The sequence below is a fragment of the Sceloporus occidentalis genome, unplaced genomic scaffold, assembly GCF_023333645.1.
Source record: "Sceloporus occidentalis isolate IW3139 unplaced genomic scaffold, rSceOcc1.0.p SCAF_5, whole genome shotgun sequence".
Lineage (NCBI taxonomy): Eukaryota > Metazoa > Chordata > Lepidosauria > Squamata > Phrynosomatidae > Sceloporus > Sceloporus occidentalis.
In genome coordinates this window covers 171,696,536-171,721,254 of record NW_028316985.1, presented here as the reverse complement: position 1 = coordinate 171,721,254, position 24,719 = coordinate 171,696,536, and the positions used below count along the sequence as shown (strand labels likewise).

General features: G+C 37.8%; 1 protein-coding gene across 3 annotated transcripts in view; it reads left to right on the top strand.

The window, feature by feature from the left end:
• The window catches only part of CCSER1 (coiled-coil serine rich protein 1), a 927,042-nt gene that overhangs the window by 441,742 nt on the left and 460,581 nt on the right, over positions 1–24,719 (top strand). For 2 of the 3 annotated variants that reach the window (XM_089527102.1, XM_089527104.1), the window contains exon 7: positions 8,294–8,371. The exons of the other annotated variant lie outside the window; for it this stretch is intronic. In XM_089527102.1, coding sequence (XP_089383228.1) covers positions 8,294–8,371 — 78 coding nt within the window. The remainder of the gene's footprint in view (positions 1–8,293; positions 8,372–24,719) is intronic. 3 annotated transcript variants of the gene reach the window in all.

Genomic DNA, 24,719 nt, shown 5'->3' with positions numbered 1-24,719 from the left:
ACAGCTCCACATGCACCTGTGTGTTGGTGTTAATTTCCACTGTGCTCAACACTAGGTGATTAGCTTATGTAAAGAATTATAAGAATCATTATCATTTAAAAAACAAAAGGCAATGTAGTCTCTTTGCTGAAATCAATTGCAATGCCAGGATAGCTCTTGATTTTGTTTTCCCTGGAGCAACTTGATTTGGTGTCTTGTTTTAAATGAGATTAAAAATATTAGTCTGTGGGGTGTCGGGCCATCTCCAAATCCCAATAATAATTAGAGTTGCCTCCAGGCTGTTCCCATTTATGCCACCTCTCCTTTATAAGGCAGAAGAAGTATACATTAGTAGTTTTCCTTGTTGCATTCATGAGGGCCATCAACAGAAAAGCCATCACATTAATCAAAATGATAAGGCAGGCGAGATAGGTGAAATGAGGAAAATAGCTTACACCTGCACAACTTTTTTTATGGAGATCATAAACATCTTCTGTTTGTGGTATTGTAGAAAAACGATTGGTGGCAACCACAGTAATGACTCATGGCTCCCAGGTTAATTGGGGAGGTGAAGTCATAGAACCATAGAGCTGGAAGAGACCTCAAGGGCCATCCAATCCAATCCTCTTCCATGGATGAATACACAGTCGAAGCATCCCCGGCAGATGGCCAACCAGCCTCTTTTTAAAAACCTCCGAATAAGGAGTGCATTCCACTGTTGAACAGCTCTTACTGTCAGGGAGTTCCTTCTAACATTTAGGTGGAATCTCTTTTCCTGTAGCTTCACTCTGGTTTGCTGTCAGCTGTCCAAGGTGCTGAACCAAATTGTCCTATACCCACAAGAATTAGCACAGAAAAGAGCATTGCTAAAGTGAATGCTTAGAGTTGTCATAAGTGTACTCTAAAATTCTGTGTGTAAAACATTGGCACAGTCTCCCATTGCACTGCCACATGTCCTTTTCTGATCCTCAAGAAGAAAGTATCCAATGTCTCTTCTTGGCAATGCCCCCCCCCCCCGAATGTGCAACATCACTTTCACCCTCCCTCATTTCCAGTATACTCCTTAGTCGTGACTTCGAAGGGTGATTTTTCTTCCTTTTTCCAGGCTGCAAAACTGCAGCTGACTGGTGTCCGAGAGTCTCCAGCCTGCAGTAGCTACTGATTGTCCATATAGGTGTGTTCTACTACATTCAAAATACTATTGTGCAACTAGTGGCAGCAGGCGTCCAGTGGAAGTATGCTAATAAAGATATCTACTCAATGCTTAATGTAGTGGCACAGCAAAAGGAAAGTGCAAACATGACATATTCCCACCTGGTGGGTTTTGAATAAGGTTTCCCAACAACCAGCATCTGGTGTCTTACGTTAACAGTATTACTCATTTTCACTTGAGGTCCATTAAACTGAGTCCTGTGGTCTCTATACCAATATACTTGAACACTAAGTCTGATGATGCCTCCCTCACAAGGCCAGTGTGTCTTTAACAGGCTCTATAAAGTCTCAGACTCAAACTGTGTTCATATGTACAAACATTTTGAAAATATTTCTATTCAAAATAATGTATTTTACTTGTATGTAAATATATTTAGGATCAGGGTGATGCATCTTAAATCGTGCTGAATGTAAATCATAGCACACTGAAAAGAAGCTGTATTGGGAGTCTGCTGATCTTGTCTCCCCTTTACTTGTATTTCTAACAAAATGTGCATGCATGAGTACTCAGTTACATGCAATGTGATATATGTTTCCATTTACTTTTAAAGCTGAAAATCTGACTTCTTGTATATTTCTACATGCCAACAGTAAAGTATCTGCCTTAAAGAAGAGAGAGAGAGAGAGAGAGAGAGAGAGAGAGAGAGAGAGAGATGTTGCACAGGGGTTATGCTTTGTTTTTGTTGTTGTTTTCAGAAGCTTTCAGAAAAAAGTTAATTTCCTTGGGTTACACCAAAGCTTTTAACAAGCCATTTTGCACATCTTAAATGTTGTGACTGCAATTATTCTCACTGCTTCATCTCCTCTCAAAGGGCCTTTGTGATTTCAGCACAGAACTACTTGTGACAGGTCATTTTAACTTATTTAGCTGTGGAAGCTTAAAATGTGAATTTGCTACTCCTTAAATATATTCTCAGTGAACAACAGTATGTTAGAGACATCTATCCACACTCTTTTAACTTTGCTGCTTAAGACGAAGTAGCATTTCCAGTGTGTGGATGGACTCCATGACACATATATTAGGCACCACATAATACAGAGGCCTTCTTTGGTAGCATGGGAGGATAACAAGAAGATAAAGGGATGAAAAAGTATAACAAACCCTTTTTTGTTTATTGTTTTATTTTCAAAGGGCAGAATCTTCTGGATTGTGACATAACAGAGGGTTATGGTCACATAAGTACTTTCTCAGACTTTATTGTTTCTTGTGCAAAACTTTTGTTCTTTCTTTGGGTGCACATTGACCTAGTGATGGCACCCAGTTTTGGCTTCACTTTTCAGCTAAATGGCCACTGATTGACCTTGGGAATTGTGCTTGGGTTTTGCCTAAATATTTTGGCAGAGCTTTATGCTCTGCTGAAAGAAAAATATAATTTTTGCCAAAGTATATTTGCCATTCTTAAACCAATGTTTGTGGAGCTGCCCTATAGAGACTTGTGAAGAGTTGTTTTGACTCATTATTGATCAGACCTTTTCAAATAATGTTTTAATCCTGTATCTACACCACCTATATTTTTATCAGTGTTGGTCATGCTTTTCTTAGATTTTGTAGCTTCATATTGACGCTGATGTAAGGCAGCCCTATCATAGATTCCCCCCACCCACCCCCCCTGGGAAGAAAAGACAAAATTTATTAAGAGGAGGTTCCTATTCACTTCCATTAAGGCTGAGTGAGAGTATCTTTCTCAGATTACCCAGTGTGTCTCCATGAATTGCCAGGGATTTGAACCCTGGTCAGATAGAGTCCTAGTGCAACACTCAAACCACTACACCATGGTGGTTTTCTTTGTCTTGGATTGCATCACATGCAGTGTCAGATATGTGTAATTATCCTAGTCCTGAACTGACCAATCTAAAATACAGAAGTGTTGTGGTTTTTTTTTTTTTTAAGTAATTCATACTCTTACTCTTTGCCGTGTTCAAACTGGGACTGCCTCAGAAGAAGGTTATGCTGTTATGCTGTGGATTGTTGTGCTGATTAAATTATCAATACTTTTTGACTTCATGTAGTGTGGGAATGCATGTGTGTTTCTTTTCAACTTCCATAGAGAAGGAGGAGATCAGGAGACCCTTACCTTAATGTTGCTTCTTTTGACTGAATTCAAGTTGCTTTGCTTAGCTAAGCTATGTTAAAAGGTGATAAGAGATTGAAAGAGTATCAAATGGAGGAGGTGGAGGAAAGGAGGAGGAGGAGGAACAGGAAGAGGCAGAGGAGAAATTGCTCATAATGTGTCTTCCACATATGGAGGGGAGGCATTTTTCCATGTTTTTCAGTCCCTCTCCCAAACATCTTTTTTTTTCAAAACAGCGCATGATTTTTGTTTCTCTTCTTGTTTTGTTTTGTTTTACCACCTTCTGAGCCATAAACAGTCGTATGGGGATGTGAGAAACACTTTGAGTAATTTTTGTTTACAAATAATTGGAGGTGTTGCAGCCTTCTGAAGTCCAGTGATGCACATTTGAGGCCTATGGAAGTCCAGTGATGCACATCCTTCCACACTATGACAGAGCCTCTCTGGCTGTCTGATGTGTGTAACTGTCAGTTATCTTTTTCCAGTGTCCCAGGGACCACCACCATGTTTGTGATCATTGGCTGCAGTTGTTTCTTTCCTGGAAACATGCAAGGGACCAGCAGCTAATTTCTCATGAACTGACAGTAGTCCAGGGACCACAATTTTAAGTTACCGTGGTCTAGTGCATTACTTCTGGGTAAAGCAGCATGGAATCTGCATCAGGATGGAGGAAAAAAGACAGCAGAGTTTCAGTTTATCTATGTGAAATGGAACCTTTTTCTATCACAACAGAAATTGTTGATTACCTTATACATGAAGGAAAGCAAAATGAAGTCTAGCTCTTTCTTATTGCAGCAGGAAAAGGTCATTTTTGGGAGGTCATTATGTTCTTCTTTGAAAGTAAGTTCTTTTGCCCCCATAACTGAGAAAAATAATAATATATAAAAATAACGAATAAAGGCATTATTTTCAATGTGTCCTGTCCAAGCTCAGATCCAAAATAATTGCACACTTGGTTTTGCAGATATTTGTACAACACTTGCTCAGTGGAGTGGGAAGGTAGGTAATGGTGAGAAGGCAGATACAATAAATGGAAATTAAGCTCAGGATCCAGCCAAGGAAATATCTGAAAACATTTGAAAATTGAATGAAAAACATTTTTCGGTTTTCAAGCAACCTTGAGAAGAATCCTGGACTGATGACAAACTTCATAGTTTAGGACCGACTCTGTGCAAAGTTTACATGTGATTGTTGTGTGCAGAAAACAGGACAGGAAATAGCATATTTTGCATGGAAAATAATATTTCAATTAAGAAATATTAATTCCTGCACTGAAAAATGTTGTTTTCCATGAAAGAATGTTTTTATGTATGTATGTATATATGTATGTATGTATGTATGTAATTGGGGATTTGTTCTGCATAAAATCTACACATAGTAGATTTGTATCTAAAACATTTATTGTACCCCAAATAAAATTTTGTATGGAAGAATTAATATTTCTTGTTAAAATATCATTTCACAAGAATGAATTGCTTTAATGTACAGAAAATCCTGTGTTCTGCACAGAATAATTGTGCAGAATAAATCTTGAATTGTGACTAACCTTAGGAAAAAATGTGTGCTTTTTAAATATTTTTTTCACAGTGAAAAGAACAGTGTAGAAATTACTCATTGTCACCTTTCAAAAGAAATATAGGGTTGAAATAGACCACCCCTGATAAAGCTGGCTTGGGCCATGGCAGTCACACATCACGACCCCAATCCGCTGTGGCACTGGCTCCCCTTTTTTGGCTCCAGAAAAGCTGCCTTTAGCGGCTCTTCCGTGGCTCTGCGGCAGCTTCCTGGCATATTGGGGGCTTGTGACATGTTATCACCACATCCCTGAGACACCTGCAAGCTGGCCCACGCGTGGGCAGCCAGGAAGCTGGAAACCAGCTGCTAGATGGCTTCAGAGCATGCACAGCCAAAACACTGTACTCTGAAGCCACCCTGACACTGCTGCAAAGAGGTGGTCTGTTTCACCCCTTAGTAAAGAATTGCACTCTTACTGTACCCTCTTTCATATACATTCATAGGCTATGGATTGGGAGGGTTGAGATCTCAAGACAATGGACAAATAAAATATGTGAAGAAATCCATGGTAAGACTGTCTGATTCCTTTACCAGTCTTTAAAAATGAAATGTCCCAAATATTCAGTCATATATCTTTTTAGTTGTACTCTCAACTTCTAGGCTGTGAATATATGCTGAAGTTAATAGCCAAGAATGCAGTGGAAGCAATTGCAGTGAAAATGGGTTGGAGATTCATTTCCCCCTTTAAATAACTATAAAACATCCAGATAGACTTCCTTTCTTTACTTATCAAGATGTATTTGTTCTGTAGCTTCTAATATCCACTGAAGGTATTTTCTATCAGTGTCAACTTCTCAGATCAATATATTTTGATAATGATCTTAAGGGAAGTCAGTATCTGGCAGCTATCATACTACTGTATATTCTTGCTGAAAAGGAGTTGTTGCAAAGAAAATTGGCCCCATTTTGAGGAGTGACATTCCAGACACTACACATATTTTAAGGTATAATTATCTAGGATGTCTGTACTGACCCTGTAGATAGAGAAATAGCTTCATGGTTTGAGCAATCCAGTTGTACAAGCTGAAGCAGGATATGATCAGTTTTGATAAGCAGTTTCACAAACAAGTGGGAAGCTACGGCTATACTCCGACCATTACAAAATTAAAGCCTACTGCTGACATGTTAAGAGAGCAGTGTGTGATATATCTGTCATCTTTTATACTTGACTTTGGTGTGTACTGACTGTGGGATGGGCCTAGGCTGTTTTCTGCTGGTATTATGGTGTCATCTGTATAAATTTAGACTGTTGATATCCCTTTCTCAGATCTTCACTCCTCCTTTCTCCGAGTCTAAATTTACTCTGGATATGATGCCTTTGGCATACAAGTTGAGCCAGCAGAGAACAAACTGATAGAGTGCAGCCTTATCTGAGCCACTCCCAATTGGGACCCATTCGGTTTCTCCATATTCTGTTCTAATGGTGGCCTCCTGTCCTTATTACAGGTTACACATCAGTATAATTAAATGTAATGATACCCCCATTTCTTTAAGAACATGTTGAGATTATGACAGGTTATAAAGTACTAGAGAATCCATTAAGGGTATTCCTGAATCATCTAGAACTGAGTTATCTGATCTAGGCATAATCATTAATCTGTTGACACTGTCTAAAATTTTTGTAGTGTAAGAAAAAGTACTGTGTCTCCATTTTCTGATTGCTTTTTTGATTGCTGCTGCTTTATATATAGTCCCTAGAATGTCACTCATATGAAGAATTTGACATTATACAAAAGTGAATGAGAATAAAATGTTTGAAAACAGATGTATTGATAAATTATGCGTTTTATCACATTTTCAAATGTTAACCATATTCTTCATTTGGTTGAATTCAGAATTTTATGTTAGAAAACTGATATTAACTCATATCGTCATCATCGTTGTTGTTGTTGAACAATTATCATTAGTTTGTGTATTATTACCATTAGAAAAATAAAAATAATATATATTGTTGCAGCTGTTTTGAACATGAAAAAGACAAACAAGTACCTATTACAACCATGAGAAGAAGAAAAGAAACAAAGATATAAAAAGTGCTGTAGACACCAGTGTTTACCTTGACAATTTGTCTTAGTGTGTTTTATTAAACACATTCTGGTCTGGAGTGCTTCCACACCATTATAACTAAGATCTTGAAAGTAACATATTGAGAGCACATAATAGATAAGTATGCTTAAAAATCCTGGGGGGAACAATTACGAACAAATGTCAGACTACAGTACAAAAGCTGTGGTCCAACAAGATCATTTTTTATTACTATTATTATTTTATTGGACAACAAGAGAAGAATGCAGAGCTGCTGAGATTCTCAGCTATCAGAATTATAAAAGGCCTTTTCTGATCACAGAAATAGAAAAATTGAACTGCTAAATCATTAAACAAAAGCAAAGAGGGAAGCAAAGCTAGACTACATCCAGTAAAAATTAGGGAGAAATTGCTGTAGTTGCTCTTAACTGCTACTCAGATCAGTATATTGTGTGATATCCAAATAAATGTAATCTGTTGGTCACATATGGTAGGCCATAAAGTGACCTACCAAAATTCATTCCTAATTTTGTGGCCTGCCTAGAGCTTCATAATCAGAATGGAGCATGTAAATGGGAAACCCACAGAACAAATGGGGAAGAAAAAGTTAGGCAGTTTTCTTACCTAGCATAGATGAGGGGAGCAGTAGTAGCTGTCATTTCTCCTGAAGCCCCCTCTGTTTTCTCCCCAATGAAGATGAAACATAATAATAATAATAATAATAATAATAATAACTTATTTATTTTCTATTTATTTTATTTATTTCAATATGTTTATTGATACCTCTAATATTTGCCCTGCACTCACTATTTTGTCCTGTTTATCACAGGTGAAATGGAAAGTTCTGTCTCATCATATATAAGACAACTGCTAGTCTGTTTGACAAATATATATGAAGGGGGGGGGGACTATGAGACAACTCCCAGACTGCTCAGTTAATATGGAAATTGAGAAGGACAGCTGTTTCATTCCCATAGCCACTGACTGTGTTATCTGAGAACTGGAAGTTACAAGCTGAACAACTTTACCAAGATTTGGGGGGAAATGTGTATTTCAATCTCTACTTCTCTAGCAAATATCATAGTCAATTATACAGAGTTTGGGTTCAGGTTACCTACAGGATCAGCTTTCCCCATATAATCCACCCCATATACTCAGGTCTTCTGGGAGACATCTACTTCAGTCAAAACTAGCTACCCAACAGACATTTTCTTCAGCTGCTCACAGACTGTGGAATGACTTGCTGGAAGAGATTTGTCGACTTTAGACACTGTCTGTATTTAAATCTTGCAGTAAAGGCCAGGCTCTTCCAGCAGGTCAGTCCAGATTATTATTTTTTTAAAAAAGAATGGGTTTTAATATGTATTGATTTTATATGCTCTTTCAATAGATGTTAGATCATTCCTAATTGTGGTATTTTTCCCTCTTAGAGCACAGATATGAGTCCTGCCAGCAGTACCCACTCACTTCCTGTCAGCCCACTTACTGAAGAGCCATTGCCATTCAAGGTAAAACTGTTTTATTACAGAATCCATGCTTGATTTGATATTTGACTTGACTATTTCCTTGGTTTTGTGAAACTGGGAAGCTGTTTATATGCAATGGCTACAGATGTGTTGAATATGGGCTTCTGTTCTTTCTTAGATACTGACAGTGGGTGCTCATGCACACTACACAATAATTCAACACAAAACAATTTCATTTCCCTTCATTTCAGAGTAAATGAGTCTTTCTTTTATTGAAAAATAAACAAGGGAAAGGAAATGAATTAAGATCAATTGAAAAGGCCATAAAACAGTGGTAAAACAATAAAACACTCCATTAAAATAATGGAAGGTAACTGGCTGGGTTAGAACTTGGAGTGGGCATACAAATATATCTTCAGCTGGCAGAAGAAACATTCATTAAGAGTTCATCTGATCTTAGTGAAGAGGTCTTTCCACACAGAAAAAACCCTGCCCTGTGTGCTAAGGATGAAGAAACTTTACAAGGCATTTTAAGCAGGGCATTTCCCAGAGAGCACAGAGACAAGGACAATGTAGACAGACATCTTTTATATGTTTTCTATTTATGTGAACCCACAATAATTACCAGTTTAGGCTGATGTCAGTAGATAACAGGATATTCAAACCAGAATACTTACACTACATGCCAGAATCTTATTCTGAAGATCTTTGCTACTGCATTGAGCTATGGCAGTTAAAGTGGTGTCAAATGGCTTATTTCTGCAATGAAGCTGCAGCCCTAGAACTGAAGAAAGTCACTAGGCTTTCTCTCTGGATTTGCAGTTCCTTATTTGCTGTCTTTCAGGAAGCCATCTTTTTGCATCCTTTGCTCGAGGGTGCTGTCTACTTAGGATGCTGCTGCATTTCAAAATTAACACAATTTGACATTGCTTTAATGGTCATAGCTCCATCCCTATAGAATCCTCAAATTTGTCGTTTGTTGAGGCACCAGAATGCTCTAACAGAGAAGGCTAAATCTCTCACAGATCTACAAATCCCAGAATTTCATAGTATTGAACCATGGCTGTTAAAGCGGTGCCAAACTGTATTAATTTTGCTGCGTAGATGCAGCCTTAGACAGCCATTAGGGGTAGATGTTACCAGCATCTGCAGCTAATAAGGAGTGTACAAGCACAGATGTGTGTGCTTTTATATATTACTTATTATACAGAACAAAAGATGGCATGAATAATCTCACTATTTGACACTGAACATTTGCTGGTTTGTTTAGCTGTAACAAGGTTACTATCCCATGAACCACTTCAGAGTGTGCTCTGGATTTGTAAGAATGACTGTATGTAAAATATACAATAAAATTAGATACACTTTTTGCTGTGACTTCAGTGATTGATTTCATTCTTAGCTGCCTTTGAAGGAAAGGTCTCTACTTTCCTGTGGAACTCATGTAAATGTGAAGGTCAGGCTCCTGGGAGAGTCGGATACATCACCGAGCCAGGGCTATGACATGGAAATAAAAGTAATATAAAATGCAGCTGTTTCTGTTATTGCTTCCTGACTCGCTCCAGAAGAGAGCAATATTGTTTCAGCAGTAATGTGAGTGAGTTTATATGCAGTAAACCATTCCAAATATTTTCAGTCTATAATATTGGTTTCTGATGACAAGAAATGTACTACTCTGGCCAACGCTATTGTAATACTTTCCACCTTTCTACTTTTATGAAATAAACACAAATGTTTAGATTTGTAGTTCTACTTACTTGTGCAGGAGGGAGAAAAGCTGTACCATTAAGCAACAGGACATAAGAACTGAACCATGGTGGCAGTTGATTGTTGATTTTGAAATAAACCCAAACTATCTTTTTGAATGAAATATCTCTCATGAGTTACACAATCCCTTGAATGGCTTTTGCATTTTCTTTTCTTCTTCCAGAAGGCTAGAGAGGGAAAGGGAGAGTGCTAGCTTTAAAATATTTTTCTCCACCATGCATTTTTGTATTCCCTCCATTATGGAAAGTTGAGGTCATTTTCTTCTTTCATCTCTCTCTCTCTCTCTGGTCATTCAGTCTCTCTTTTCTTTATATCTGCGATGGAATCTGATTTTCTCTTTTCTCAAGACTTTTCATTAATTCCAAAACTGTATGATAGCACACACTTGCAGGCTACAACCAAACTGTTTAAATAGTGGGCAGTCACCCCGGTTTGTCTCAGATTAATCCCAGATTTGCTTGGAGTTACTGTATCTGCAGTATTCCCCCCCCCCATATATATATATATATATATATATATATATATATATATCTGCATAAACTGAGCTATTTCCTAATATATATATATATATATACTGTATATATATATATATATATATACTGAATATATATATATATATACTGAAAATAGCTCAATTTATGCAGATTCAATTTGATTTAAACATGCCTACTGTGATATTATATGTTTTCAGATCAGCTCTAACTTAAGGCAATTTTAGCCTAAAAAATTATTCACCCAATTTGTTTAGAAGAAGTTTGCTATTGATTTCCACTATTACTGAGAGAGTGACTTGCCCAAGCTCACCCATGAGTGAGGTTCAAACCCTGCTTTCTTGGAATTCTGGTCCAGCACTCAAATTGCTACACTATGGTGGATCTCTAGACATGTGGTGCATTAAAGATTATGATGCCTAACCACTTCAGTTCACCATAAGGGTTTGTGGACTGACCTCCTCTCTGATTATTATAGTAAAGTGATCTCAGTCTAGCAGTGTGGAAGGAACAAATTAAATCTCGGATAGGTGGACCATTACATGAAAAATCTTAGGACAAATATAGCATTATTATGTAAATAGTCTTTTCTGTTTTTCTTATCTTTTCTCTAGAAGTAAAACATTTTAAAAATGTAACCTGACTAAAATGTGATAACAGGTTAGGTCAAATTCTTTTGGAGGATATGTATGTTCAGCAAGGCACCATTTCACTGGTCCCTCTGCACATTTGAGGGAAGGTTCTATCAGAAATAGATGCTAAGAGGCTTTCCCTCCCTAAAAGAACAGAGGAGGCAGGTGGCTTTTGAAGGTGGATGAAATTGCTCACCACTGATCTAAAATTACAAAGCAAATTTTTATTTGAGATAGAGAGGGACAAAGGTCACATTCTGTTTCCTTGATTTTGAGGCAGCAGGAAAGCTGTTGTTCCTGCAGTTTGGCCTGAGGACTCAATCACAGGAAATTTGGAAATAAAATTGCCACTGTGCCTCCTGCTGTGCCAGTTTCTCAACAACTCATAACATCCTTGGTGTCCTTATGTAGGCAGCTGCCATCTATAGGGGGTCCTTCAGGCTTTTCATGTGGCTTTATGTTTGATGTGCAATCTGAGCCATCAAAAACTGAAGTGAGAGCAGTTGGGGGAGCACTCAGAGGCAATTCTGTCCCTCGTCCAGTGCAAGAGTTACCATCTGGGCTTAATGTTTATTGAATAAATTAACACAGTGTTTCTCTATGGATCTGAGTAATATGGAAAAATTAAGACAACATGGAGAAAAAGTGTGTTGTAATATACGGTGTCACCATCAGCAGCTGTCCAAAGCAAGGTGAAATATTCACCTTCATTCTTTTTCTTTTCTTCTGGATACAGCTTGGGAAAGTTATGTTTTGGATTACAGCTTTTAGTCTCCCAAAGAATGTGGCCACTGGTTATGATATCATGGGTGCACTATAGTACTAGAAGGTAACTCTTCTAAACTTTGCTCTTAGAATAAGTTTTGCCACAAGCAGATATAGACAAATCAGTGTATTTCTTGCCAGTTGCTGTTTCACATATTTTCAGTGGCAGGACTGAAAGTCTTACAGAAATTGGTTACAGTAGGATGAAATCTGGGATACAGTGTTCTTCTGAATGCTACTGTGGTGGTTCTTCAACACCAGGCTGGTATTCAGGGTGCATCTACACTGTAAAAATAATAAAGTTTGGCACCATTTTAAGTGTCATGGTTCCATCCTACAGAAATCTGGGATTTGTAGTTTTGTGAAGCACCATCACTCTTTAGAAGATAATGCAAAAGACACTGCCAAACCACAGATCCCAGTATTCAATAGGATGAAGCTCCTGCACGTAAAGTGGTGCCAAACTGCATTATGTCTACAATGTAGATGCACCTTCAGTGATATAACTTCTGTAGTAGCCTGTACAAATTGAAAACCTAGATTGGCTCTTCTTTTGACAATTCAAATGACAGGTATGGAGCTCCAGATCGGGATTAAGACCACTGTGAGGGCAAATACTTATCAAATTTGCAGATGACACCAAATTAGGAGGAATAGCTAATACTCCAGAGGACAGGATCAAAATTCAAAATGACCTGAATAGATTAGAAAGCTGGGCCACAGCTAACAAAATGAACTTCAACAAGGAGAAATGTAAGGTACTGCACTTAGGGCGAAAAAATGAAATGCACAGAAATAGGATGGGGGACACCTGGCCTAAGGAGACAACATGTGAAAGGGATCTAGGAGTCCAAGTAGACCACAAGTTGAACATGAGTCAACAGTGTGATGCGGCAGCTAACAAGGCCAATGCGATTTTAGGCTGCATCAATAGAAGTATAGTGTCTAGATCAAGGGAAGTAATAGTGCCACTATATTCTGCTCTGGTCAGGCCCCACCTGGAATATTGTGTCCAGTTCTGGGTGCCACAGTTCAAAAAGGACATTGAGAAACTGGAGCGTGTCCACAGGAGGGCGACTAAAATGGTGAAGGGTCTGGAAACCATGCCCTATGAGGAACGCCTTAGGGAGCTGGGGATGTTTAGCCTGGAGAAAAGAAGGTTAAGAGGTGATATGATAGCCCTGTTTAAATATTTGAAGGGATGTCATATTGAGGAGGGAGCAAGCTTGTTTTCTGCTGCTCCAGAGATTAGGACCCGGAGCAATGGATGCAAGCTGCAGGAAAAGAGATTCCACCTCAACATTAGGAGGAACTTCTTGACAGTAAGGGCTGTTCAACAGTGGAACACACTTCCTTGGAGTGTAGTGGAGTCTCCCTCCTTGGAGGTCTTCAAACGGAGGCTGGATGGCCATCTGTTGGGGATGCTTTGATCTGGATTTCCTGCATGGCAGGGGGTTGGACTGGATGGCCCTTGCGGTCTCTTCCAACTCTATGATTCTATGATTCTATGAAATGGCCGCTTCCAAGCAAGGACCTTGATCTTGATTAAGGCCTCTGCACTTAATTTCAAGAAGGGGGAAGGAAAGGAAAGAATGGTGAGATTCTTGGCAGCCAGTATTAATCCTTAGAGCGTTCTGAGATTTCAACATTATTTTCTTGGCCATCTTTATAATGGTGTCTCACTAACATGGCTTTTTTTTTTAAAAAAATAAAGGCTATAATTCATCCAAAGTGTTGATTGCCCTACATGGTTATCCATGCAGGTATCACAATTCCAAAGAGCTCCAATATTTTAACTATCAGATTCAGTAAGACTCAAATCCAATAACTGTCAAAAGATATTACTACTTGGCTCATGTCATTCCTGTATCGTGTTTGACTCCCCTGTGTTCAGCTGTTTCCTTACTTATGTGAGCCTTAAAGCAAATGTAAATGTTTTCCTTTCCATAATTGAGAAATGAATATGTATTTTCTTGCTTTGGGGGATAGCTAAAACAACAGTTTGCACAAACTTTACAAAGTACAGATTACATCTGACAACATAAATGATGGCACAATGAAATAATTACCCCCACTTTGATGGAGGATGTGCAGGAAATAATCCATCCCTTCATGATATTTTCCTTTAGTCTCCAAATCCATAGTGTAGCAGTAACTTAAAACATCAGCTGAACATTTAGAAACAATGTTTAGGCATCTAAACAAAAGGGGCAAACAATGTTCCCAAAGGGATACAAACACAGCAAATAGAAGAATTCTAACAAATAGAAGAATTTCATGTCTCACTCTCTGCAATGCTAGGAATTCATTTGCATAGGGCATAATTTTTCTTTGGGGGACAATGCCCTGATTTCTCCCCTCCTCCCATAGCTATACGCTTGGATGCATCAGAAATTTGAAGCAAGGAGAAACCATTTCCATTGCTGACCCTTTCTGATATTAAGGATATCATGGCCAATCTATCCTTAGAAAAATACTACTGAAGAGAAGAGGAGCAAAAGTTTAGAGAAGCAACCTCTTTTGAACCCCCTTCCTAGTAGTTTAACACCAGTATGGTTTTACTCCAAGACAAAGAGATAAGATCAAGTCAGACCCTTAGGGTAGAACTATAGAAATCAACAGAGTATGGCAGTGACATAATAATAACATAATTCAGGACCAAGAAGAAATAAAAAGACATTGGATGCAATACACAGAAGAGTTATATAAAAGAGATTATAAAATGAATGACATGTGGGACAAAGAGCCATATGAAAATGAACCCCAAATTCTAAAAAAGTGAGGTGGAAACTGCAATAAGGGAAATGGCAAAAAACAAATCACCAGGAACAGATGATATCCCAATTGAACTGCTGCCATCCATGCTGACAGAGTCAACAACAGTGCTAACTAGCATATGTCAACAGATATGGAAAACAAAATGATGACCAACAGATCAGAAACAATATACATCCCCATCCACAAAAAAGGAGACATAAAAGACTACAGCAGCTATAGGACCATAGCACTAATCTCCTACGCAAGCAAAAATATGCTCAAAAGATTCCAACCATACATGGAGAGAGGAACCCCAGAGGTCCAAGCAGGGTTCAGGAAAGGAAGAGGCACAAGGGACCACATTGTAAACTTATGATGGCTAATGGAGTGCATGAGGAAATCCCAAAAGAAAATCAGCATGTGTTTTAATTGGAGTGGCAACACATCTGACAGTCCTGATGAGGAATCTGTACTAGGAAAAGAGGCTACTGTCAGAACAGAACATGGAGAAACAGAATGGTTCCCAATTGGCAAAGGGGTCAGACTGCATTTTACCACCCTACCTGTTCAACTTATGTGCACAACATATTGTAAGAAAAGCAGGAATGGACACAGAAGATTCAGGAGTGAAAATAAGAGGAAGGAATATCAACTAAGATATGCAGGTGGTACCATAATGCTAGCATAAAACCTCCCAGACCTGGAACAACTACTAAGGAAGATCAAAGAAGAAAATGCAAAAGGAGGCTTAATGTTGAACATAAAGAAAACCAAAATAATGACCACCAAGGAAGGCTCACCTCCTCCCTTTGCCTGTGTGCAGCTTCCTTGTGAGGAAGGAGCCACATGGATGTGAAGCCAGGAAGACCAGTCTTGTCTCCTTTTGCCTCCGCGTGGCTCCTCCTCATGAGGAAGCCACATGGAGATGAAACCAGGAGGTCCAGGCTCACCTCCCTTCCCTTTGCCTCCACATGGTTTCCTTGTGAAGAGGGAGCTGCCTTGGCTTCTTTCTCAGCAGCAGAGAAAAAGGATTGGGAACTGGCAGCAGCACTGTGCTGCCCACAGCAGAAAAAGGGTCCTACCAGGTGTCACCTCTACTGGAGTGTCACCCAGTGCATTCCACACACCTTTAGTGATGTCACCATATCAGTATAATAGAAGTAACTACTAGTTTCTTCTTCTTGCAGATTTCTGAGATTGTTTTAGAAAAGCAATGTCTACCATGTCATTTTCTTTTGGTGGCCTGTAGTAACTCCTACCACAGTGATGCTTTCTTTAATTTATTTCCTTCTCCATTTCTTTTTATCCAAATGGTCCCCACTGGTACAGTTTGAACACTCGTGTGGATTTGACTTTGGCATACAATTGGCCCTCCATATCCATGGATTCTGCATTCATGGATTCCTCTAGCCACATCTCAAGAATATTCCAAATAAATACATAAATCCAAAACACCAAACATAGATTTTGCCATTTTATATAAGGGACATTGTTTTACTCCACCAGTGTATATAATGGCACTTGATTACCCATTCATTTTGATATACATGGAGGTCCTGGGACCAAACTCTAGCAGATACCAAGGGCTTACTGTATCATGACACTCCTTCTCCTTTTCTTTCCCATCTATTATTTTAAAACATATTATACATGTTAATTGTTATATTCTAATCATAGGAGTCATCCCAGAAAATATCTGTTAACCTATAAAGTCATATTTACCTTACTGCACTAGGAGTTCAAGCTCATCTTATTAATTTTCCAAACTCTGTGCATGTCTAAAATGCACCTCTTTAGATGAGGAATGGAGTGACAGTGAATGATGCTAGATTTAGTTGGTTCTTAAATGATATTGCATTTTAATGACTATTAGCTTGTTTCAGTAAATAGATATTTAAAATGAAAAAGATTTGTCTGGTTTGTAATAGTTTGAGGGAATTGATAATCCTATTCAGCATGTATTAGCTTTGTTACTCAGTTCTCGCCTCAGTAATTGGACTGGCTGATTCTAATTCCCAGAGTGAGAAACATCATCATTAATAAAAAAAGAACAATCACAGATAGAAATACCAAGAAAAGATCTGTTAATAGAATTTTCTTTTATCTCCCCCCACCCTTTTCCCCTTGTGTAATTTGAACTTGCTGTGTGGATGCAAGCTTCTTGGAATAACATTCGAGACAGAAAATCCAGATGCCAGGATCATATTTGATACTCTCTAGTACCAATATATAATCAATTTGGAACATTTCTTTCTTGTTGAAATAGAACAAATAATGTGTGTATTTGTTTTTCAAACACTTACCCCATCATTCTGTAAAAATAGCTGCAAGGAGACATGCAAATAAATTAAAATCAATGTTGTTTTTTTAAATCAAACATAAACTGAAAAGGAATTTTAAAAAAAATCAGAACAAGACAATGTATAGAATAAATAACTAGTAAAAATCAAATTGCTGTGGGTTGTTATTAATTGATTTTAAGAACACAGACAAACCAGACAAGCTATAACCTATGGTCTAATTGTTCATTCAGTACAAGCACTGAATTTGATCCTGTGATTTGTGTGCCATGCAAGGCATGAAGCTACAATGGAAACTGCTGTGCCCTGGTCTCTTATATTGGCACAGGGTAAAATATGTGATCCTGTTTACCAGTATGTGTTCCTGTATGGTAAGGTAAAGTGTGTTGGGTCATCTAGTCAATGGAAATTATGGTTAAAAAGATACATTTTTTTCTTTGAATGGCTATACAAGCTGAGCTAATATTAACTCATACTACACTTGTCAAACAGGTACATCCCTATTATGTTTGTTTTTGGAATTTCAGTAAGTGTGCTGTGTTCTATCAAGAGTAAGCAGAGCCAGAAAACTCTATAAATAACCCGGACAATATACAGAAACATACATATGGGTCAATTGTGGAATTTTTGTTAATTTCAGCCCTATTCCTGAAACCCTCAAAAAGGCTAAACATGGGGAAAGTGGACATGCATACAAGCACCATCTACAGTGTCCCTCATGCTTTAGAGATCTTTGTGTACTAAATGTGAAGATCTGAAAAGAGACTGTAAAAGTTGTTGGATATTTAATATTTTTTTTAATTGAGGAAGAATCCAGATGAAATTAACATATCAATGAGTAGAAATTTATTGTTAAAAGCTAAAAGCCATCACAATATAAAATATATCCAAACAGTAAATACAAAAACAGAGTTTTTAAAAAAAGCATAAAAATCACCAAAAACAACATGGTAAAGTTAATAAAAGAGATCCATCAACAAAAGGCCAATAATACATCATAAAAGATAAAATAATATAACCATAAAACTAGACTGGAACTAGCCATCATTCCCATCAAGAAAGCTAATTCTAATCTTGCTAGCAGCTAAACCAAATTTTGCTACCATGGAAGTAGCAAATGCATTGTTGCTAGCCAAAAGGACACAAGTCTGCTGAAAGCAAGATCTACCGGAAAGGGATTTCAAAATACAATCAAGAAACCTTTGTCTAGGAGATATATACAGAGGGCAATGTAGACGGTAATGTTCTATATTCTCCACTTCCCCAGTTTTGCAGATACATAGTCTTAGATGGACAGGAGTGTTGTTATATCTGCCCGTCAAATAGGCAGAAGGCGTACATTGGAATCTTAAAGCAGTAAATGCTTTTCTAGCAGGGGCCAGAGTAAGATTAATAAAGTAATACTCTAACCCAAATGAAGTCTTGTACAATGGGTACCAAAGAGAAAAAGAAGAGCTTGAAAGTGAAAGAAGATCGGCCCATTTGGAAGCAAGATAAATTTTCTCTTTAATCAGTTGCTTGACTCTATGGGTGGCATAATTTGGAAGTGAGTCCACATTAATCTCATAGCTCTGTAATATTGTTCTAACTATAGATACCCAGGAGTTTGAAGAATTAAGAAATATTTGAACTGAAAAACATTTTTTGGGGAGCCTAGAATCACTCATGGATAACAACTTTAACCAGTAGAAGGCAAGAGCAGTATGTATACCAGCTAGAAGAGTAGTTTGGCCTGTTTCTGCTCTCAGAAAAGAAACAGGGGTACACTTAGGGACAGCCAACAGGGATCTTAGAAATAAATTCTGAACAATTTCTAAATTTGAGACACTGTTGTATCCCCAAATTTCTGTTCCATATAATAACTGGGGAACAATTTTTCTTTGATAAACCTCGATAGTAGGTGCTACTAAGTGACCTCCTTGAAGTCTATGAAATTTCAATAGAGAATTTATAGAGAGGGATGATTTTAGCTTAGTAGCAACAAAATGAGTTTTCCATGACAAATTAGATTGAAATCTTAAACCCAAGTAGTTGTAATAGGATTGTTGATAAATAGATTTTGCCTCAAAATTCCACCGATGAAGTTTTTTTTACCAAAAACCACAACTTTGGTTTTAGAGTGATTGACTATTAACATTTCCTTTGTACAGTATTCATTTAGCTTCTTTAAGAGTCTGCGAATTCCAATTAAGGTGACTGAAATCAAAACAATATCGTCAGCATATAACAACACTGAAAGTTTAACATCCTGAACAGTAGTTGGGAAAAATTTTGATCCTTTTAAGGCCTGGACAACATCATTAATATAGAAATTAAATAAAAAAGGTGCCAGAAGACAACCCTGGCGTACACCTCTATCTGTGGGGATGCTATCGGATAGAACCCCGTTTGCCCCAAGTCGAACCCTGATGGTAGTATTATGATGTAACATTTGAATTAGAAGGAGCAGTCTTCTATCAATATTTGCAGCCGCTAACTTTGACCAGAGTTGATCTCTGTTGACTAAGTCAAAAGCAGAAGTAAAATCAACAAAAGCAGTGAAAAGTTCTTTTATATCTTTTTGGGAGTATTTTTGAATCACATGGTGTAAAACAAAGCATTGATCTAGAGTAGATTTACCCTTCCTAAACCCAGCTTGTTCTTCTGCAAAAATGTCATTTTCCATAGCCCAGACCTCTAGTTTGCCTAACAGGTATCTTGCATAAAGTTTAGAGATAATATTTAATAGGCTGATGGGTCTAAAGTTTTTAGGATCAGCCATACAGCCCTTTTTATGAACAGGAATTACAATACTTACAGCCCACCTTTGAGGAATTTTGCCATACTGGTTTATATAAGTAAATAATGAAGCAAGAGGAGGAGCCCACCAGTCTAGATTTGATCTGAATAATTCACCGGGAAGCATGTCTTCTCCTGGTGCTTTACCATTAGGGAGAGATTTAATCAAAGAATTAACTTCATCAGTGGTTACTGGATCCCAAGCAGGACAGCAGGAAAATAATGATGTATCCAGTCTAGTAGAGGGACTCTGTGTTACATCATGGTAAGGATGGGAAAAGAGGCCAGAAAAACGGTCTTGCCATCATATCAATGAAAAAAGTGGGAATTAGTGATAGTGAAACAGTGGTTTGAGTATTGGACTACAACTCTGGGAGACATGAAAAGCCATTGGGTGACCTTGGGCAACATACTCTAGTCTCAGATGAATGAATGAAACCTCCTCTGAATAAAAGCATTGCCAAGAAAATCCCATGATAGGTTTGATTTTGGGTTACTATGGGAAGGCTCACAATGACACATGAACTAACACCATAAACCCCTGTATGAATACATGTGCAATCCATTATATGTTGATCACCTTACATATGTACAGATCTACAATGTGTAAACACACATATGCAGATTACAGTTAAAACAGCCATATTGCCTTGTGATTTTTGGCATTTCCTTCTGCCTGCTTTTGATTGTCTTCCAGTCTATGATGTGCATTTGATTCCTTTTTGTCCCTCATTCATCATCAAATATTACTCTGTATTTGCTTTTCTAGGCCGGACTGGGAATCAACAGTAGTTTTATTGTGATTTTCTTTTACTATCCCCACTGTATATGCAAAATTTGTTTGCAAAAATGGTAATTTGTTATCATGATAAGACAAACAGAATTATCTTTCCATAAATTAAAATGAAAATATTATTGAATGTAATCTCTCTTTGTAAAGCAGCCTGTGCCTCTTAGACCGAGAGGTCTTTGGAGTAAATGGAATTAATTGTGGAAAAGAATTACTGAATATTATGAAGCTGTCACTTCAGCTTTCCTGATCATCATGTAGATATTAGAGTTGCTGAGAGCATATCAAACATGTGGATGATTTCAGCATATAAATTTTCATGTGGAAGGGTAATTGATCATCATCCATATTTATTTACACTGTGAAGGCCTGTCACAGTTTTGCTTGAAGATGGTGCTTCTTCAACCTCATAACATTTATCTGCATAAATTGAAGTCCCATTATTCTCCCCTATCCTCTCTTGTAATAATGCACTAATAGGTTGATTAATCAACTTGGATGCAATACAAAACCATTTTAAAAAAACCTCTCTCTCTTAATTTTGCAAAGAAAGTTTCCAAATTGATTCAGGAAATGAGTGGTAAATAACCAGTGAGATATTTCTATGAGAATAGTTTTAGGCTTAGCCACTGGATCTTTATTGAGGTCTAATATAGGGTTCAGAGAGATGCGGTGGCTCAAGTGGTTAAGACACTGACTCTGTTGATTGCAAGATCAACAAGTTGGCAGTTCAAGGTCCCAGTACTGCATGATTGGGTGAGCTCCTATCACTAGTCCCAGCTTCTGCCAACCTAGCAGTTCGAAAGCATGCAAATGCAAGTAGCTAAACAGCATTCTGTGCAATCATGCTGGCCACATGATCACATAGTAGTCTCTGCAATGCTGGCTCTTTGGCTTAGTAATGGAGATCAGCACCTCCCCCTGTGGTCGGACACGACTTGACAACTTTGTCAATGGGGAATACCTTTATCTTTAATATAGGGTTCATCAGTGAACCCTATATTAATTTAGCTAAATTTTAGTTAGAGTTAAATTTTTCAGATGTATTTCTAGCAGCAGAGTTGTATCATCCTTTCAGTCAGTGCTTAGAGCAGAGAAGAGGAGGAGATTGATCTGTTGTATGGTGTTATATTTCCATACATTTTCTCTCCATAAAAGAGGGGATATTTCCAATACCCTGAAAACTCATTTGTTTGGTGGCTGTTTTCCCATTTCTGCACTGCAGTATAATCCCACCACCTGAAAATAAACAGCGTTTTATATATCCTGTGGTCATTCACAATAATAAAGTCATAGCAGATGTATATTCCCTACCATCACCCATCATTCTTCAGAGATGTGTGTTAAACTTGAAAATTAAGCCAATGTTTAATTCTAGTGACCAATCACAAAAGAAAACATGCTAGATGCAAGATAACTATGGCCTGAAACAGATGGGCCAAATAGAGAGGCTTCTGGCCACTTAGGGGCATGGCCTCGGTCCTGTAGCGATTGCAGCCAGAGCAGCTGGAGATCGCTCCTTCTGGACCATCTGCTTAAGCCCTATGTAAGAGAAATCATGTACTATGATAAACAAATGTCTCTCACTACTTGGGGAAAGACCTTTGCAAAAAATGTGTGATTAGGTTTTCATTTATTTTAATGCATAATGAACATAGTATTTCTTCAAGTGTGGTGCTCAACCTCAGTGCCAGATGTTCAGGAGTTCTCTCTACGCACTATGGATATGCTTCCCTATCATCATGCAGCAAAATATGTGGGATAAGAGACAGGAAAGCATCTCTCTTGCCTACATAACTAGATGTTCCTCTCAGGTTTGTGGAACTACACTGCAGTACAATAATGGAAGAACAAAATAGCTGTGTCGAACAGCCACAGATGTAACATATTTGAAGGGTCTTCCTATCCATATGGATAGATTTTTCACATTTCTTTAACTCTCAAATTTTACCCCCAATATTCTGTTAGATACTAATTTGACACAGCTCTAATTTATTCCTTACTTTACTTCCCTAGGCCTGTTTTGTCTCTTAGTTACCTAACAGCCTTGAACATGTTACATAGCTGATTAGTTAGTGACAGCAAATATTTTTTTTTAAAGTCTATTTCATTTAAATAGCAATGTGCAACAGGCAAATAGCACAAAGGAAGGTCTGAATTCAACCCATATAACCAATCCTGTCCACTGTAGGTTTTGCCTATGTCTGAATTTTCCTACCAGTATGAGAAATGTACATGGTACACTTCCAGAATTAGATAATCAGAAACCCCATCCCAAAGTAATAATTTAAAAAATGCCATGACTGCTCTAGTTTTAATTTTGATCCTGAAATAGGGCAGGGCTATAACTCATTTTAGTTCGTCTAAGGATCTGGTATGTTGAAGGAAATGATGTAATTCTTTGCTAATTTCATTCTCAAAGGAAGCAATTTTAGCAGATTTATTCCAGCTCTGAGCTCCTGTTTGCAGTTTGGAGAATATTCTGTGCCAAATTTGTTCATTTTTTGTGTCTGCAAGAAACAGAAATGTTATTTCTGTGCAGAAGAATTCTGTTTCTTGTAGCACTGTTATGCACAGAAACGGTTGTAATTACAGACTTATTTTGCACCAAATTTGCACTTTTTCTATGCAAAGGAATACAAATTTGTGACAGAATAGGTCCTGAACTGCAACAATTCTGATCATTCCAGGAATCTCCTCATTAGAGTTTCTCAACACCCAAGAAATATGGTTTTGGGTTCCATCTGCTGAGACTACAAAAACATAAACTATCAGTAATAACTATGCCTAAGTTCCAAATGGTTTAGTCATTAACTGTCAGTTAATCTTTAATCCATGAATTTGAATTGATATATTATTCATACAAGTAGACGTACGCATCTGCAAAGAAGGAATTAGATATACAGTGGACACTTGTTATACGCTCAGGTTTGCTTCCAAGATCCCCCATGGATAACAAAATCCATGTATGCTCAAGTCCAATTAAATATAATGATATAGCAAAATGGTGTCCCTTATAAAAATTGGAAAATCAAGGTTTGATATTTGAAATGTATACTTTTTTTGAATATTTTCAAACCATGGATGCTTGAATCCGTGTATAAAAAATCCATGTATAAGAAGGGCCAACTGTATCTCTTATCTGTCAGGACTGTCTTGATCATTTTCCCACCACCCTGAAAATAAGAGATTTCAAGGATTTTAAATATTGTCATACTGTATATCAGTGAAACAGTTCCAAAGTCGTGTTCAGAGTATAAAATTATATATATCAACCTCAAGTAAGGTGGGGGAGCAGTACAAATCTAGAATGAAGACCAATACAAAAAGAAGCACAAGACATGAAAGATCAAAGTCAGGGAAATGTCTGATCCACAAATTGTAAGCCACTCTGATAGCCTTGGCTGAAGAGGGAGTATAAATAAATAAATAAATAAATAATAATAATAATAATAATAAGGTTACATATTTATTTATTACTGCATTTCTATGGTTTGAAAGGAATATATAGGAGCCCTGGTGGTGCAGTGGTTAAAAGCTGGTACTGCAGCCAAAATGTTGCAGGGCTCCAGGTTGACTCAGACTTCCATGCTTTTATAGATCGGTAAAATGAGTGCCCAGCTTGTTGGGGGCAATTGGCTAACACATTGTAAACTGCTTAGGGAGTGCCTAGCACTATCAAGTGATATAAAGTGCTATTGCTATGACTAAGGTGCTTGTGAGACTTTCTGCTAGAATAATTTAGCCACTCTTGGCTGCTATGGACCTTGTTTTGGACAGCATGGGAAGGCATTTACATTTTCACATCAGGCAGAAAAATGCAGAAATAGCACACACTTGTGCACTACCCAGTCCTGTTATCTTTTATAGAATTCCCAGTCATAAACTGGGGTAGGACCCTGGCCCAGTTTCTGGCAGAGAATTCTATTTTTTAAAAAAGCAACAGGAGTGGGCAGTGTGTGCTGCTTCTGCTGTAGTAGTGTGACTTGATCCATAGGTCTCCACACTGCTGTGCTCATGGTTTAGAAGAGAAAGCTGAGGTGCACATATCCCTTAGGAACTATGTTACTGTACCACACTAAGGGAACATTACCATTGCCCATTTTCATG